The 20,036-nt window shown below is 39.4% G+C and overlaps 1 protein-coding gene across 1 annotated transcript in view; it reads right to left on the bottom strand.

The window, feature by feature from the left end:
- The window catches only part of LOC111868313 (ATP-binding cassette sub-family C member 9), a 206,824-nt gene that overhangs the window by 7,561 nt on the left and 179,227 nt on the right, over window positions 1-20,036 (bottom strand). Inside the window, exons 34-40 of the mRNA XM_023858858.1 lie at window positions 19,118-19,287; window positions 18,153-18,255; window positions 15,744-15,882; window positions 12,051-12,160; window positions 11,664-11,883; window positions 9,282-9,513; window positions 6,940-7,103 (exon numbers count right to left, since the gene is read on the bottom strand). Coding sequence (XP_023714626.1) covers window positions 6,940-7,103; window positions 9,282-9,513; window positions 11,664-11,883; window positions 12,051-12,160; window positions 15,744-15,882; window positions 18,153-18,255; window positions 19,118-19,287 — 1,138 coding nt within the window. The remainder of the gene's footprint in view (window positions 1-6,939; window positions 7,104-9,281; window positions 9,514-11,663; window positions 11,884-12,050; window positions 12,161-15,743; window positions 15,883-18,152; window positions 18,256-19,117; window positions 19,288-20,036) is intronic.

Genomic DNA, 20,036 nt, shown 5'->3' with positions numbered 1-20,036 from the left:
TTAACACCACATATACACGGTGCCAAATCCCAGAAGACTGCTTTCTTCCTAGTCACCGCCGTGAAAGCCTCAAATCTTACATCATCAAGTCTCTTACTCCTCTTACTTCAAACCGTGGTATGATACACATTTAAATCTCACCCTCGACACTTCATGGTTAACTTCTTGATTGACGGTAAAAAGGTAAAGTTACCCCTGTAACATGCCGTGGAGGCCCATAGGAATGTGAGAAACGTCAAGGCTCCCACATTTTCTAGACTATTGGCTTACAGATGGCGGTGAGGTTGTCAACCTTATGCATCGGCTGCCCTTTACCCCCAGGAAGATTCCTGGTACTCATTTCTGTTAGAGGCTGAGGTGACCCCAGGGCCATAGAGCGGCTGGAAGGATTACGTCTGTGTTTCTCAACCTCTGGTCCGCGATGATAGGACAGGTGGTCCGCAAGCAGACTTAAAGTAGTTAGTTAGTTAGTTAGTTATTGGAGAGGGTGGGTTTCCCCATGCACTTGGACCTGTATTGGTCCATTGTGCTTCCCTCTATGATTTCTACCAGTCTCTATATCCTACCGGTACTGGTGCTTACCATCAGTCCCGCCCAGCCAGCGAGACCGGCTCTACTAGCTGAGAGGTATCTATAATGCTTCCCCCATCTACCAGAGGTATTAGAGACTGTTGTTGGGCGGGAAACGTCCGTAAATTTGGCTCAGTGACCTCCTATGAGGTTCTTTTATGTGCCGTAAAGCTATGACATGGGACCCACGGCTGAAAGTCCCTCCCGGAGGACTTGTTCCCTGAATTTTTCTGCCCTTAAAAATTCGACGACCTCCGCCGGGTACCACGTACCCGTGTACTACGAGTCATGAGGTGGGAACGTTACCTCTAGACTATGGAGGCCGCTAGACTTAAAGTAAATTAAATTTAAAGTTATCCAAATGAAACAAATTAAAATTAATTAAACAAGTAAAATTTTTTTAATGAATACTGAAAAAAACAAGCTTTCTAAATTCCATGAACATTTGAAAGACCAGACAAGAATCCGGTATTTCCAGGGTATGAGGGTGTGACTGCATTGTCACTAATTTCAGAGGAGAGACCACGCCGATAATTGGTAGCTGCAGAAAGACGGATAATAAAAGAGGGGTGCAGTGAAAAACAATATAGTTTTACTTTCCCTTACTCCTTTGTTAGATTTGAAGTTAACACGTGTCATCCACATTTCAACCAATTGCTTGTTGTAAAGTTTTCCTCCTTCAACTAACGCTCAGTATATCTTCATAAGTGCTAAGTGATAGTTGGACAAAGTGTGTCGTGAGTTAACGGCAATTTTTATATATTTTTCGGAAACATTTTTAATAATGGAAAAGTGGCTCAGAACAGGGACTCTAAAAAGAAAAGCAAACGAAACAGGCGATGATAACCCTAATTGTGATACACGTGTTTTAATGGCAAGTAAATATGATACTATTAAAGTCAAAGAAGCAAGCAGTTCAAAGAAAAAATACAGTAGGAAACATGACAGTTCATACTTGGAATTCCGGTTTGCTTGTTGTGGTGATGAAAGTGAAAAGAAACCTTGATACGATTTGTGTTATGAAGTGTTGTCGAACGAGTGCATGAACACTGCGAAACTCCAACGACATTTAGAAACTAAACATTGTGTTGTGAAAAATAAGCTAATTGAATTTTTTTCAGCGACGCTTAGGGAGAATAAATCATGGACAAAATATAGTTTTGGTCATGAGTTCAATTAATAACAAGGCACTGGAAGCATCCTACCTCTTAAGTTTGTGCATAGCCGAAACAGGGAAACTTCATTCTATTGGGGAAAATTTACTTCTTCCAGCTATAAAAAATGTGGTAAAAACTATGTTAGATAAAATGTTACTAATAGACGTTGCTTTGATTCCTATTTCAAATGACACTGTCGGTTGCAGAATTAACAATATGGCAGGAGACGTAGAATCTCAGTTAATCGAAAGAGTTAACGAAGATCCCTTATTATGCGTTACAAATAGACCAGACTACTGATGTTGCAAATGATGCGCAGTTAATATGCTACGTAAGATATGCACATGATAACAACATTCATGACGATATTCTGTTTTGTAGAACTTTGTCAACCCGAACAACTGGAGAAGAAATATTTCACTCTCTTAAAAATTACACAAGAGAAAAAGAGATCCATTGGGAAAAACGTGTGGGCTTCTGTTCGGATAAAGCTAGCTCCCTTACAGGCAGGCATAGTGGGGTTGTCAAGGAAGTAGCTCCAGATATGAATTGGGTACATTGTTTAATTCAGAGGGAAGCTTTGGCCTCCAAAGAAATGCCACCAGAATTTAAAACTGTGCTAGACAACGCTGTGAAGCTAGTTCATTTTATTAAGGCTCGACCATTAAATAACAGGATATTTTCCGTACTCTGCGATGAAATGGGCAGTGTATATACAGAACTTTTGCTTCATTATTTCAATTAAGGCACGAAGTTTTATTGTTTGTAAATGAACGTAATTCTGATTTTGCATCACTCCTTGTTGACGAAGCATGGTTATTAACACTATTCTATCTTTCAGACATTTTTCCTAAATTAAATGAACCAAATCTCTCCCTTCAGGGAAATTCTTTAACTGTTCTTGATGACTATGACAAAATAAAGGCATAAGAGAGAACTGATGTTATGGAGTAGTTACGTAAAAGACAGACAATTTGCCCCTTTCCACACATTGGAATTCTTTTTTGTAGAAAATTATATTTCTGTTGATTCTGACTTTCTGGAAAGGGTTTGTGACCACCTCAAAACTGTGAAAAAGAAATCTGAAACATATTTTCAGCATACTTCTAATTTAATTAATTATGTTTCCACATGTATTCAAAACATGCTTTTAAATTTATTATGTTATAAATGGCACAGTAAGTCCAATATGTTAGTAATACCACATTACTTACTAATGCAGCGGAGCCCTTCTTGCGGAGTTGCCAATTCTGCAGCTACTCAAGAATATCTCAGCATTTTATGGAACCCAAAGGTTCATTACCGTGCTCACAAGAGCCCTCCGCTACTCCCTATCCTAAACCAGATCAAATCATTCCATATCACCCCATCCTTGCTCTCTTTAAGATCCATTTTAATATTGCCCACCCAACTACATCTTGGTCTTCCTAGTGGTCTCTTTCCTTCTGGCCTTCCACCAATATCCTATATGCATTCTTTGTATCCCCCATTCTTGCTACATGCCCTGCCCAAATCATCCTCCTTGACTTGATCATTCTAATTATACTTGGAGAAAAGTACAAGTTATGAAGCTCCTCATTATGCAGTTTTCTCCAACCTCTTGTCACTTCATCTTTCTTCAGTCCAAGTATTCCCTTCAACAATCTGTCCTCAAACACCCTCAGTTTATGTTATTCCCTTAATGTCAGAGATAAAGTTTGACACCCATACAGAACCACAGACAAAATTGGTAATACCACATAGGTTTTAAAAAAAATTGGCCTACATAACTTAATGGTCCGTAGAATTTCTTTAGACACTTTACTGGTCCTTGGGCCTAAAAAGGTAGAGAAACACTGGATTAGGTCAACTGAAAAATACAGTGATGTCATCTGCAATCGAACCCCGACCTTCTGGCTTGTAGTGTAGTGCCTAAATCAACTACATTACCACATGCCAACAACTTTTTTAATTGATACAATTGTATTCTAGTTGAAAAGACTTCAATTCCATAATGAATATTTCATCATCTTTCAATATCCAAATTCTTGTAAAATTCTTCCCTTGAGATGTCAGTCCAAACTTTATGGATACCAAAGTTTTGTACATTTTAATCTTAATTCAAAGTGGGATACATATAGGGGATATCACTGATGTCTACTTCATATAAAATTATATCCAATATCCTTCTCTTAAGGTTAAGTCTATATACAGATCAAATTATTAGGGATCATTAGTGTGGGTTTTGACATAACAGATCAACTACAGATCAGATCTTTTGAATTCATCAAATATTGGATAAAAAATGGGAGTACGATGAGACAGTACATCAGCTATTCATAGACTTCAAGAAAGCCTACGATTCAGTTAGGATGGAAGTATTGTACATTATTCTGATAGAGTTTGGGATACCCATGAAACTAGTTGGGTTGATTAAAATGTGCTTAAACAAAACGTATAGTAAAGTCCATGTAGGTAAAGACTTGTCTGATAAATTTCCTATCCAGAATGGTCTAAAACAAGGAGATGCTTTATTGCCACTCCTTTTCAACTTTGCTTTAGAATGTGTCATTTGGAAGGTCCAGGAAAACCAAGTGGGACAGAAATTAAATGGTACATAGCACATAAAGGGTGCTAAAAGGTGTTCTAAAATGTGGCACAATTCAGATATTTTTGAAGAAATTAAGAAGGGACTGAATTCGGATAATGCTTGTTACCATTCAGTCCAGAACCTTTTGTCTTCTCACCTGCTGTCTATAAATTCATATAAATTAGAACATAAAAAACTATAGTTTTGTCTGTGGTTCTCAATGGGTGTGAAACTTGATCTCTGACATTAAGGGAGAAACACAGACTGAGGATGTTTGAAAACATGATGCTGAGGAGAGTGTTTGAACTGAAGACGCAAAGTCATGGGAGGTTGGAGAAAACTGCATAATGAGGAGTTGCTTCATAATTTATACTTATCGCCAAGTACGTCAAGGAGATGAGATAGGCAGGGTATGTGACACAAATGGGGTAGAAGAGGAATGCATATACGAGTAGAATATTGGTGGGAAAGCCAGAATGAAAGAGACCACTAGGAAGACCAAGATGTAGTTGGGTGGATAATATTAAAATGGATCTTAAAGAGAGCAAGGATTGGGTGATATGGAATGGTTTGATCTGGTTTATGATAGGGAGTAGCAGAGGGCTCTTGTGGCATGGTAATGAACCTTCAGGTTCCATAAATTTCTGGAAAGTTCTTGAATAGCTGCACAACTGGTGGCTTCTCAAGAAGGGCTCAGCTCCATGGAGTTAGTTAGTTAGTTATTTTGTTAGTTAGGGGTAAGGGTAATTAACTGACCTATGAAACAACAACTGTGACATCAGAAAGTACTGTGACATGGATGGCCAGAGCGTTTCTAGGCAACAACTTGTAAACAACCTTCTGTGGGAACATCCCACATTATCGCGCATTTCTGCAGCGCTTGCTCTTCACATCACTTTTCACCATCACGCGTGCTAACCAGTCAGATTGCTTCAAACGTTCGCATTTATACTGCGCTCGCTGCTAGCCCGCATCTACACCATTACGCGCGCTAGCCAACCAATTCTTCCTCCTCAATTTCAAGTTTCGCTCCGCCCACCGAGCAGTGTATAAAAAGGGGCAGCTCCAACGCCGAGTATTCAGTTGATCATCGGTCTATGAACAACCCACACCAAGCAACATCAGCCAGCAGGCTTCGTCACCAGTGCTCGGTCTTCGGAGGTATCGGCAGGCTGCGCCAGGCACGACTGCCTCGGCCCTCTGGCTCTCTGACACCCGACTCACTGGGGCACGACGCCTGGACTCGCCGGTGGTCGTGTTACTGTCCAACCCACTGGGCAACTGGCGTAGCCACTGCCTCATAACTCCTACGACCGCGCTCAACAACTAGCCTTTCACCAGCAGCCGCCGCGCTGCGATCAAGCAACCTCCAACTCACGCTGCCGCACGGCAACCAAGCAACCTCCAGCCACGGCTGCACTGCGGCCAGGCCACTCACCGTAATTAGCCTCTCTCCTTACAGGCGCGCGCCGCGCTACCTCTCCGATCAAGCATCTCAGTAACCACGGTCCTTTTCAGGACCAACAAACTGTTCCAAAGCAGTGGGTTGTCATCGGAGTAATGACAAAACTACACATCAAGACCCCCACACTTTAATTGAGTACATTACAACAATAAGACAAATGTTTATAGCCAGTTGCTAGGCGAAAGTCAGCGCATCAATAGAATGACTAGATATGATATGGCATGTTTTCTGTGCAGTCTGCGTCATCAACAGTAGAATTGTGTTTCCTTTGCGGTCCATGCTGCGGATATATAATGAGAGCCGTGAGCCGTAAATTCTGAGTGAATTAGTAAATAAGTAATGGAACAGAGAGAGTGGCAGAGTCCTGAGTTCATCATAGAGAGAGAAATAATCACAGAGGAATCATGTGAATGGATTGAAGTGGGACCAGGAGTACAGAAGAATACATGAGGTTGGCCTGTGTGGATTTAAAGTGTGGTTTGAAGATTTATTTATGTGTAATATTTGGAGTGATTTGAATTGCTCAGGAACTAGCAAATCAATGAGAGCAATGTAGCACTGTATTTAAATGTGATTAAGAGAGATTGTAACCAGGGTGCTAATACATCCAATCATCCAAACTAGAACCCGTCATTTTCGTCATGCATGCAACCCTTTAGATGGGGGGGAAGAACAAGTTTCGCTCCGCCCACCGCGCACACATACATACATACATACACACACACACACACACACACACACACACACCCCCAGCAAGTTCAGCCTGTTTGTTCTGGTACAGGATCTTCAGTTTCTTATTGAATGCCCTTCCATGTGTATAAGAAATGTAATTTCTGAAGGAATATATGGATATACAGTATGTGCACTGGTAGGGAAAGGGGCGATTTTACTTTCCCTTATGAGATTTTTAAAAAAAATTAAAAGTTAAAAGAAAGAAATATATCAAAATTCAACATAATATTTGAATATGTTGTCATATATATTTCAGTATAGACATCCTCAAATCTACGTGTAGGGTGATACATAAAATATTTTAAATGGCTTATATATAAATTTGCAAGCAAACTTTCCTGGCTTCCCCCCAGGAAGAAATCCTAGCAGTACACATAGAGGTATACTACATAGGGGTGGCAATTGAATTGCAAATATTTTGTTTACAGATGATATGGTCACAGTACCTTCCAGTGATCAGTTCATGTATGAACACGCCTAGTGCCCAGTAGTCCACAGCTCGATCATGTCCTTTGTTCAAAATAATCTCAGGTGCCACATATTCTGGTGTTCCAGCAAATGTCCAAGTTTTTCCACTCTTACCAACCCGTTTTGCAAACCCAAAATCAATCTGGAAAAATAAAATTTCTAATATAAGTTTATTACATGTTGTCAAATATTTATCTCACATTCAGTAACCTCACTCTATAACTTTCAACTCATACACAATACTATGTTGTACTGGCACCTGCATTCACAGACATTAAGTTGGTAAAATTTCAATGTTTTGCCGTCCACTTTCCTACAATTAATACGCTGTCTTTTTGGTGTTGTAAAAGTTATTTAGAGCAAAGGAGTATAGAAGAACTAATGCCTCTCCTTAGCACATAAAACGAGCGCTGCTTTATTCATCGTGATTCTTTCAGAAAATTTTATATATATAGTGATATATGTGCCGTTTTTTTAACAATAGAGGAATGTATGCAAACATTCTCGCGGCAACGAATGCAGGCAACAATAGTAGAACTGCAGTCTCTATGTGATGGCCGGTAAATACCTGCCCCTAAGAACGTGACAATTGGGAGTCCATTATTATAAGATACTCGCTAGTTGCTAGGTTATGCAATTACGCTGAATAGAAGAGGTTTTCTATGTGGTCTGTGCTGTGGCTATATAACCAGAACTGTTAGCTGTGATGAAAAGGGAAGTCTCAAATCTGAAACAGTAAAATATGGTCACAAGTCCCAAGGGACTCTGAACCAAGAAAGAATTGATGAGCTTGCAATGAACAGTAAGAACAAGAACATTAGAGACCTGTATACAGGAATAAATAGCTTTAAGAGGGGTTACCAGCCTAGCAGTAACTTAGTGAAGGATGAGAATGGTGATCTGCTTGCAGATTCCCACAACATTTTGAACAGGTGTAGGAACTACTTCTCTCAGTTATTGAATGTACATAGGGTCAGTGATGTTAGGCAGATAGAAATACATACAGCTGAGCCGTTAGTACCTGATCCTAGCCCTTGTGAGGACAAAATTGTTATTGTAAAGTTGAAAAGCATTAAATCATCAGGTAGTGATCAAATTCCAGCAGAACTTATTCAAGCAGGAGGAGAGATATTACGTCCTAAGATCCATAAGCTAATTAATTTTAGTTGGCATAATGAAAAATTTCCTGATCAGTGGAAGGAGTCTATTATTGATCTGGCTCAGGATATGAGCAATCGATGGCTCTTGTGAACATGATAATGAACCCTCAGGATCCATAAAATGGTGGGAAGTTCTTGAGTAGCTGCAAAATTGTCAGCTTCTCAAAACGGGCTCAGCTCCGTGAGTAAGTGAGTAGATATGAAAATCACATTATTAATTTAACAAGTAAAATCAAATGTGATTCCCAGTAAAGGCTGTGTCATGAAGTTGTAATTTAACTCACATTTCATGTTTTTATTTTTTTATCTACTTCTATACATACTCCATCATTATTAAATATTGCTGACTGAAATCCTTGTTCTTCTGCTAGAGTTTGTTTTCCATATTATTTAATATCTATATGTTTAGCTTTCTTTCCTAATTTCATAAGGAAATGAAAGTCTGCAGTATCATCATATCAGTCAGTCTGTATATCTTCTCCACTGCAGAAACTTCTGAAACAAATGGCAGGTTTTGGTGACCCCTGATGTCATGGTACCATAAATTTATACTTTTCACCATCAACATTATCAGCACAGCTGCCTAGCAAACTTCAGAGCTGGGATATGTTCAGGAAGCCATCAAGGCCACAACACCAACAGAGGAGCAATGAATCCAGTGGCCCTTGCTTAATAATGGAGCGGTATGAACATAAAGATTAGTTATAAACTGCCTCTGAGCCTAACCACAGCATATGGAACATGGCAGAAAAGCTCCATGAATCCTAGACCTCAGCAATAGAAGGAGCTAGGCAGATGCCTTCTGTTTGTTTATGAGGGAGGAAGCAGAGGGTTGCTAATACCCATGGAGTATAATTCTGAAAACACAAAATCTCACTAACAACAACACCACCACCAATTCTACCAAAAATATTCCAGGGATTTCAAACCCGCAACTGAGAAACAAAAATAGATGTGATGATGCCACTTGCAATGTAATTATAAATTCAAATCAAACGATTCTCCATTTAAGAGTTTTTGAGACTCTGTATCCAGAAAAAACAGCACTTGGTAGCATCATAAATTTGTGCAGTTAAAGTATTTCAACATGTTAACTCGTTCTTTTAATTATATTGTTGAAATGAGAAAGAACTTGCATGGTGATATCTTACAGCACTTACCATTTTGACATAACCCTTATGGTCCAATAGTAGGTTCTCTGGCTTAAGGTCACGATAAATGTAGCCCCTGTCATGAAGATAGTGCAGTGCCTCCACGACACACCCTGTCATGAAGCGGGCTATATCCTCATCAAAGAACCTGTACTTCTGCAAGACTGTGAACACATCTCCACCCAGGCAGGCTTCCATTAGGAAGTAAATGTACTTATTGTCACGATATGTGCGATACAATCTGCAATCAAATACACTCATTGCCTTCAACTGAATTCACTAAGCCACTAAAAGAGAATCTAATAGGACTGCCATTGTATGATTGGACTGATCATACAGAGCAGTACATGCTTGCTGCCTGCTTCATTCTGGTTGTTTGCTTGGCTTACTATTTCACTATGAATATGCAAATGTAGTGTTGCTCCAAAAGTTCAGTTGACTTTCAACAGACTATACGAAGTTATATCCTTCTTCAATATTAAATATTTCATTCATACACATCTCAGTCTACATGAGTTCCTAACTAATCATTACTAAAACTTAATTTTTATTTTATAAATAGTTAATGCACACAGTAGATAAATCCAAATGGCACTTGTTGACAGTGAATTTGAGCATTAAATGGTGACACTGATAATGGTCTCAGGTATATCAAAATACTCTTTTAAAAATTGTGTAACATAATTTAATTAGTTGCATGTAAAGTGACTATTTATATGTCATATTTCTTAGCAGAGTGATAGTAATGCTGTCACAGTATCAAGATAAGCAAGTAATGTATCTCAGTAATAAAAGAACCTTTTAGATGAACTATTTCCACTGTACAAACCGCCCAATCAGAAAGTGGAGGCAACTGGACAGTCCAAAGGCAACGTCCAAACAGGAGAAGGGATGTATTAAGAAAATGAGATTTATATGTAAATTATTTCAAATGGGATGAGTCAGTAATATGGAAGAATACATGATCACATCAAAAGAGTCCCTAAGACACCTACAGCAAAATTACTTGATACTAGGAAGTCATGGGGAATGGTCATCAAGAAATACACACTTGGCTTCCGGAGGTTGTAGAGATGAGTCACAAACAAGTACACATAGGAACGAAGCTCGAAACACAGAAGGCTGTGGCATACGCTCAACCAAACATACACACATTTCTTACTATAAAGAACCTGCTGATCTAAGTCATTCTCATTCCTCTTCCTACAATTTATCAGTACCCTCACTGCACCCTATGTTCACTTTTCCATACAACTGCGTATAATTTGACCTGATGACATCCCATCAATCCATCTATACTGTCAAAACAGAGAACAAATCCACATATGGACAGCATAACACTCATTCTCCATGTTGGAACAGAGCACCTATAGAATTAATGCTGTAGCTTACACATTGTCCTGAACTGTGCAACCCACATGCCAGATACCTACAATCAACTAATAAAAATTCCATCCCTCTAACTTCATTGCATCTTATTGTTACCCAGACCCAATGTTCCCTGTAACCAGTGCAAGGGACAATTTAAAGTAGCACTAAAGAGATACTTAATTACACACTCCTTTTACTCTGTTGAGGAATTTATGCTTCCAAACAACATAAAGTGTATGTAATGTTTTCTCTTGTTTGGAACACAGGAAAAAAAAAATCTAGTATATGTTAATGTATGGATTTATGATGGATATTTTACTACTTTTGCGAAATCCTTACTATTTATGTGAAATTGAATTGTGCATGTATATATGTATTGCATGATTTTTGACAAATTCCACATCCGGTAGGTCATCTGACTAACTCATGGATCTATGGAATGCTATGTATGTATGTATGTATGTAAGCTGTGTGGAAACATCATCCCATAAACCCACACTATCCTAAGTGCTAAACCCACAACCAGCAATGAACCTAGATGCTGAAGAATGGTCAGGTCCCAGGATTACATGGCTTAATGTCATCATCATCATCATGAATTACTTCCACTGTTGCCCAGTCATCTGGCTGGACCAGTAGGCTGCAGTGACATCTGTGACAACAACAAGCTGAAGTAGGACATAAATGATACTGGAGCAATAGGCAAGCCAGTTATACAAGTTTAATTAATGGACATAGCAGACCAAGTATGAAATAGTAAAAGGATACAGACTTTAACACTATTTATAAATAATGTTACTGTGATAATTTCCACTAGCAGTGCAATATCACTTCTAAAAATAAAGATAATTATGCTATATGCAGTGTGATATCTGTAGTGTAATTAGCTGTATAACATCAGATTTTTGCTGGAAAGAGCAAATTCAAAAGTCAATGAAATACAAAAATTCCATTAGAAAATATATATTATCTGGATTAAAGTATGAGTTTGACTTTTACTAAGTTAATAGCTTCTCCTACTTGGATATGAATGGGCAATCTGAGCAGGCCAGCATGACTGTCTTCTCATTGTAAGCATGCTCCTCCTGTTGCTGTTCTACAACATAACTCTTCTTCAGGCATTTGAGTGCAAATGTGAGGTTCTTGTCCTTGTGGTACTGCACAAGCTCCACTCGCCCAAATCCTCCCACTCCAAGTGTTCCCACTACATTCAGCTCGTGCAACTCAATATATTCATATTCTGCAAAGACAGTGGAAAAGTTTGTTCTTTGCTCTTAAAATCATTTCTAACCTCTTTATCAAGAAATGGACAATTGTGTTCCAGACTTCATATAATTCATAACATTATCCTAAGGTCTAGAGCAGATTTTCTGCTGAAGATAGCAAGACATTCATTCTTTTAATTACCTAATTTGGCATTCTGCTGTGTGAGGTCATATGATTCTCTTTTCCTGTTGCTGTACTCATCGGCAATGTCCCTTATTTCTTTCAAGCCTCCCAGTAACTGGATGAATGGACTGAAGAAAAATACATAATCAATGATCATGTTTTGCATTAAAAATAACATCAAAAACATAGATGAAATATTTTAGAAATTATAAAAATAAAAAATCTTCCTCAATTCTTAACTCTGTATCAGCCAAATTCCAACCAAAAGAGTAAGAAGCTCGGAGAAAAGCCTCGGGCTTTCATATTGTGATGCCTGATCAGGTCTGTTGTAGACCCCAGGGAAGAGTGATGAAGAAACATGGAGTAGTAGTGTAATTGTGATTAGCATGGGACACCAGGAGAAATGGAGAGACAAACCTGCTACAATGTCACTTCTTCTATAAGAAATCTCACAAACAGCCACACAGGAATGAACCTGAAGCTATATGGTGAGAAACCAGCAACCCTATCCAAATGGTTGTAATACCTGTATGTATGGATTGTTGAATGATAATAAAAATTAAAAAAAAAAAAATGAAAAATGAAGCATGGCATCAAAAGTTTTACAGCTCTAGTAAATAAAGTGGTTACATAGTGAGTGACATTACTGTAAGTTTCTTCCTTAGTAAGTGCCAATACAGCAACATTCTTATGTCACAAGTGGAAAAATACTGTGCTTAGTAACACTACTGTAAAACTCTTTCTTAGTGGGTATCAATACTGAAACACTGGTGATTGGTACGTGATAGTACTTTGAAATTTTAATTAATAAGTGATAATATTGCAAATTTGTTAACTAGCAAGTAACAATACTGTAAAACTCTTACATAACAGGTGCCAATACTGAAACCTGTTACTTAGGAAGAGACTGCAATATAAAACTGATACTCAGTGAGTGAAAATATTGTAAAACTGTTACTCAGCAACTGCCAGTACACTAAAACTTAGATACTTCTGACATTATAAAACTGTTACTGAGCATGTGAAAACACTGTAAAACTGTTATTAAGCATGTAATAATACTGTAAAACTACTATATAGCATATGACAATACACTAAAATTAATAGACAGTGAGTGATAGCACAACATAACTGTTATCTGGAGAGTGACAATATTGTTAAACTCTTGCTTACTGAGTGGCAATATAGGAAAGATCTTACTTAACAAACGGCAATACTACAAGGTGGTTCAAATATGACTGGGACTGACTTTTTTTTTTAAACCATAATTGCCAAACACTTACTTGCACATGTCAGTCTTCAATGTACTCCCCTCTGGAGTCAACACATTTTTTCCAATGTTCCAGAAGCATCCTGATGCCCTTTTTCAAAAAAAGCTTGTGGTTGGCGGCGTATCCACCCCTGAACAGTCTGGATGACGGCGTCGTTGTCCACAAACCACATGGCTTGCAAGTCTGATTTGAGCCTTCCGAACAGGTAGAAATCACTTGGGGCCAAATTGGGACTGTATGGTGGATGTGTCAGAAGGTTCCATTTCAATTTCCGGAGGGTTTCAATTGTTGTTTTGGCCATATGGGGGCGTGCATTGTCTTGAAGGAATACTACCTGCTTTCCACCTGTCTTCCACTTGGATTGGACCTTTTTCTTCATGTCTGTTGCCAGGAGATCTGAGTAATAAGCTGCACTGACTGTTCTGGCTGTCAGAAAGTCTACATGGATAACCCCCTGCCAGCCCCAGAAGAAGGCTGCCATCACTTTTCCTGCCAAACGGCTCTTCCGTGCTCTCTTGGGTTTGGGAGAACTGGTATGCCACCACTCATGCGATGACTGCTGGGACTCGGGAATGAAGTAGTGAACCCATGTTTCATCGGTGATCACTATAGACTTCAAAAATGCATCACCTTCATCTTCAAACTGCTGTAGGAGATGACTGGCAGCTTGCATGCGCACCATTTTGTTCACGTCCGTCAAAGTGCGTGGTACCCACCACGCATTCACTTTGCAATAGTGCAGGTGGTATTTCACGATGTCTTCTACACTACCAACACTGATGGACAGCATTGCTCGAAGTTCCTTGATAGTGATGCGCCTATTCTCACGAATAAGCATGTCTGCATGATCAATATTTGGCTCAGTGATGAATGTTCGCGGCCGACGATCATGCGGTTTATTCTCCACGTGCTCTCTGCCCTCTCTGAAGCACTTACACCACTCAAACACACGGGTCCATGAGAGACACTCTTCCCCATACTGTTGTTGGAGTGTGTGGTGAATTTCAGAGGACAGGACGTTTTCTCCAAGGAATTTGATCACAATGCGTTGATCCAGGCTCCACGGCACCTTCTGTTCCCTCATGACTCTAGCAACTCCCAGATAGGACTGAACAGGTTCTAACTCGAACAGGAGGTAGGGTGGAGGCTGTGGCTTCACTCTCTCAAGGCCGCACAGCTGCGGCGCAGTGCGGCTTGTTTACACACAAATCAGGCCCGGTCATATTTGAACCACCTTGTATAAAAATGTTACTCAGCAAGTGGCTATACTTTAAAACTGCTACTTAGCAGGTGACAATACATTAAAATTGCTGCTTACCAAGTAACAATACTTCAAAATTTGTTGCCTAGCAAGTGACAATACTTTACAATTGTTTCTCAGTAGTCTGAAGTACCTTAAACATTTTACTCAGTGAATGGCAGTATTTCCGACCTGTTACTTACAAATGACAATATAGTAAATTATGTCATGTGTGACAATATTTTACTTTCTAATACGCGTGCACACCATCATGGGAAAGTAATTTGTGTAGATACAAATACGAGGGTCTCTACTCAGTAATATAAAAATCAACAAGATTGGAAGGAGGCATGGTTAGGTCCATTGCACAGTTAGAGGTCTGAAATGAGTAATTTGTTGTGGGAACATCCCACATTATCACGCATTTCTGCAACGCTCGCTTTTCACATCACTATTCACCATCACGCGCGCTAACCAATCAGATGGCCTCAAACTTTCGAATTTATAAGGCGCCTCCTGCTAGCCAGCATCTACGTCATTACGCCAATCAATTCTTCCTCCTCAATTTCAAGTTTCACTCCGCCCCACCGAGCAGTGTATAAGAAGTGCCTCAATGTACAGGGAGATTATGTTGAGAAATAAAAGCCTTTTACAAATCAGTACTCTTATTTGTTTAAGTTCGATATCCATTTGTAACTTGCTTACTGACTTACCTACATATTAACTTCTTCATCTGAGGAATTATCCATGTGTTGTGCTTGTAAGTTGATGATTTCCAGGATCTATGCGGGACTTAGAGATTAAACTCCGGAGGCACATAAGAGGGTACTCATAGGATTCTAAATACATATCTGGCTACAACAGATTCTCAGATTTAGTCATCACAGTCCATAAGAGGAGATGGGCAAATACTAGAGTAGCTCAGGAACAGATGGTTTGAAACCCACAGTGAAGACATTTCCTTTTGGGAATAAGGATTCCAATGTTAAAGCTCAAAGGAAATAAATTCCTTATCAGGAGCAAATACTGAAGATGTTTTTCTGCATGAAATGTGACCTCTCTGCTCAGTGCAGCTGAATTGTCAATGAAAAATGTTCACAGAGTTTCACATCAATAATAATTACAGTAACTACAGTAATATATCCTGCCTTCCTATGAACTTTTAAATGCTTGTTTTAACTCCTACTGTAAGTTACATACCCTCGGTCAAGGACAAGACATTCAGCACCAGGTGGCATCGCTGTTACAGTAGCTTGCCGTGTGTCCTCCTTCAGCAGCGCAAGTTCACCAAAGTATTTGCCATGCGAAAGTGTTCCCACTTCACGTTCCTTATCATCTCCTGAAATATTTATAAATCCACTGAACAAGACTCAGTCTAACTTCATGTTGTAGATGATTTATATTCTACAGCTTTAAATAGTATATGATTGGCAAATTTCACAACACATTACAAATAGATCTACTGGCCTTCCTTAGGCTTATGAGATCATCATGTTGCAAATGTGTGTGTGTGTGTGTGCGCGCGCGTGTGCACGAATTCATTTATGTATGTATGGTAATTCAGAAAGAGTCTGGGAAACTTTCTGAGTAAGGTATGGGTAAAGCTATCCCTGTAACAAGCCAGTGGATGCCTATAGGGTTGTGAGATGTTGAGAGACATCGAGGCCCCCACATTTCTAGACAATCGGCTTACAGATGAAGGTGAAGTTGTCAGCCTTATGTGTCATCTGCCCTCTATGCCCAGGAAGAAACCTGGTACTCTGTTAGAGGACGAGTTGACCCCAGGGCCACAGTGCAGCTGGAAGGATTAGATTAAATGAAAAATCAGATGACCTCATTAGAAATTGAATCAAAGACCTTCCAGCTTGTAGGAGACATTAATCAAGCTATCCAGTTCAAAAGATTCCTGTTAACATGTTTAATTTTGAAATTTTAGGGAGTAATGGAAACTTGAGAGTAAGATACAAATGTACGATTATCAGATGTGAAGGTTTCTGAGAAAGTTTTCACCATACCTTAAATGTACAACTAAATAAAGTGTTATTCTGTAATGGGTATGTTACAGAAGTGTTCAAAATATTCACCAGGAACTTCAATGTACATCTGAAAAACAATATATTAAATAAATACAGGGGAGTCCAAAAAAATATACTCACTCTTTGATAGTCAAAATCTTTGGAACAAAATGACATGTAGTTAGAATTCTTGCGCGGTGGTGTAGTGTAATGATTTCTCAACAGATGGCGAAGGTCACGAATCATGTGAGTGTCATGCCGTGTGCGTGCTGCGAGCAGAAGACAGCAGCAACAATGGCTGAAAGGTTGTTCTTTGAGCAAGGCTGCACTGAAGTGGTACTGGAAGTACAGAAACATTAAAGAGGTACAACGACAATGACAGAATGACACTGATATGTTGGGATTTTGGACTTTATCCATCGTCCTGGTTTTTAAGATAACAAATAAAAACACGACGTTTCGGAAACTGGATCTGTTTCCGTCCTCAGGTGAAGGAAAACACCTATTCAGTTGGGTCCCTTAGAAAGAGCTAGCCTCAATCACTCAATCACTCAATCACTCAATCACGTCCAGTGATTGAGGCTAGCTCTTTCTAAGGGACCCAACTGAATAGGTGTTTTCCTTCATCTGAGGACGGAAACAGATCCAGTTTCCGAAACGTCGTGTTTTTATTTGTTATCTTAAAAACCAGGATGATGGATAAAGTCCAAAATCCCAACATATCAGTGTGTTATACACCATCGTCAGAATCCTATAGTAACTACATGACAGAATGAGTTTGGAACTCAGCCACCAATACGTCGAACAGTTGGCCGTATTCGGGATAAATTTGAAGCCGACGGTACTGTTCATGATGTGCATAAGCAAAGATTTGGACGGCCATGGATAGTAACAAGTCCATCTTCCAGTGCTGGGGTGTTGCAACACTAGTCAGGTGTATCTCGATATGCTTCAGACATCGATTTTCCCTGCCGTTCGAAAGCTGTTTGGAGATGAAGATATTTTAACTGCAACAAGCTGGTGCTCCACCACACTACCATAGAGATGTCAGGGCGTACTTGGATGACACTCTACCTGGACGATGGATAGGTCGAAGAGGTGCTATTGAGTATCCACCACTGTCTCCAGACTTAACACCTCTCAACTTCTACCTATGGGGAACCTTGAAGGATGAAGTTTATCAACAAAAGACAGCTACACTGAACGTGCCACGAGAAACCATCGAAGAGTCGTGTGCAGCCATCACATCGGACACACTGACAGCAGTAGTTCACTCAGCAGTTTGGCGGCATCAACGCTGTTTAGCCACTGATGGTGGTCACTTCGAACACATACAATGACTCTCTCTCTCTCTCTCTCCTCGCAAGAATTGTAACTACACGTCATTTTCCAAAGATACTGACTATCAAAGAGTGAGTACATTTTTTGGACCCCTCTGACAATAAATGAATATTGAGGTTGATAAAGCATGAAAAATCAGAGAGAATACATTTGGATAATATATATTTTCCTCATCAAGTATCTCTTCCCACCCTGTTGTTTTTAGGAATGAATTTACTTTTAAGAAATGTGGTTCACATGAAGAGTGACACACCTGGCTCCTTTTTGGTTATCTTCACATTTCCACCACTGATTATGTAGAACTTGTCACCCTTGTCGCCTTGTTGTATGATACGCTGTCCGGGTGGGAAGAACTCCTGTTTGGACCAAATAGTTGCATTACACACAGTATAGAAGGGCTCAGTTAACTTGGTAGGACTATCCAATTGTTGGATCTTAGCTCAAGACATAGGTTTAAATAAATTACTACCTGTTTGGTTCTATCATGCATCTCTGAGTTATGAGTTTCTGGGTTATTTCATGACAGTGTGTGGACTATGGTAAGACACCTGATGAATGATTAAATGGAAAGAATTCTGATGGAAGTGGCCATGGCTTGAACAAGGTACTATCTCAGCACTTACCAGGAGGGAATAAGGGAAACCAAAAACTTGTCATGATAACCAGCATGTTCCAGCTGATGCTGGAACCAGAACGCTCCAGAAAATGAGCCCAGAGAATTACCACTATTCCATCCACTCAGTCTCATGAGTTTTGACGGATAAATATGGAGTATCAGTTGAATAAGTGTCAGGAAATATTCATTTCAATATTTGTGATGATGGTGTATTAATACAGCTATTTCATTTCTGCACATTATCAATCGTCCTGTTTTTATTTAAAGCACACAAGTTTTGGAGACTGGATTTTGTCTCCATTTTCAGGTGAAACCTACTCAGTTTGGCCCCATTAATAAAGCTAGTCCCTATATTGGGGCACCAACACAAGAGAGTAAATACACACCAGGCACAGCACAAACCAAATGTGGGAGACTCTGAAACTTCATATCTCTTAAATAAAAACATGACAATGGATATTGTCCAGAAACACAACAATTGTAAAAAAAATAATTTGTTTCCCACAGATCTGACATATGACACCTTACTACTGAGCCCCATCCCATCACTTGAGGCAGGGAGTTATGAGGTTAGTTACTGATTAAATTTAACCAGTGCTCACCACTTGTAGAAGATCGGACATCTTAGCAAGGATTCCTGTGCTGAGGTCCTTGAGGAGTGGATGGCTGCGCAGGAACTTGACCTTGTCTTCAATGTCTTGAAGACGGGTGCGCATCATTATTTGCTGAAACACTTGCCTGTTGAGCACCCACACTTTGGCATTGGTCACAACTGCCAACAGCAAGGCACATAGATTCTGAAGCTGGACAACTCTTTACATCTTTGACTCAGATCTCACTTTTACTTTTCTTGTTTCATAGGTCATTAATAGTATAACACCTAGCGAGAATTCAATGTAAGTATAATAATACGTTATGTGGAACCTCGCTTAACGAGTACCTCTCATAACGAGTAATTCGGATAACAAGCAAAACAAACTGTAAAAAAAATGACTTGTTTAATGAGCGACGTTTCGCTTGCAAAAATGTCTCCGAAGAAAAAGCCGCTAAAGACAGCCATAAGAGAATAAAAATAACTGTAGAAATGAAATGTAAAATCACTGAAAAGCGAGAATGAAGTGTGAGCGTGGCTGATGTAGCACGCGCATACAATCGGTCTACATCAACGATTTGCACGATTTGGAGTTGCATTGTGTTTCACAGCAAGAAGTTGTGGAGGAGAATTTGTCAGAGAAAGAGGAGGAGGAGGTAACAGCAAAGCAACACTCTTCTGGCACAATAAGAGAAATGCTGAAAGCATGCGAAACTGTTGCATCGTACATTGAGAAGCATCATCCTAATAAGGCAGTGGCTATGCACATTACAAATTTATGTAATGATAACGCTGTGTCGCATTTTCACCAAATTTTGAAGCATCGGCAAAAACAAATGTCTCTAGAAAGGTTTCCAGTAAAAAAGAATTAAATATGTATCATAAATAATAAACTAATTATTTTGATTTTTCTTTTTTTTTTTTTTTTT

Source organism: Cryptotermes secundus, unplaced genomic scaffold (genome assembly GCF_002891405.2).
Source record: "Cryptotermes secundus unplaced genomic scaffold, Csec_1.0 scaffold1244, whole genome shotgun sequence".
Taxonomy (NCBI): domain Eukaryota; kingdom Metazoa; phylum Arthropoda; class Insecta; order Blattodea; family Kalotermitidae; genus Cryptotermes; species Cryptotermes secundus.
This window is presented reverse-complemented; position numbering and strand designations above follow the sequence as displayed.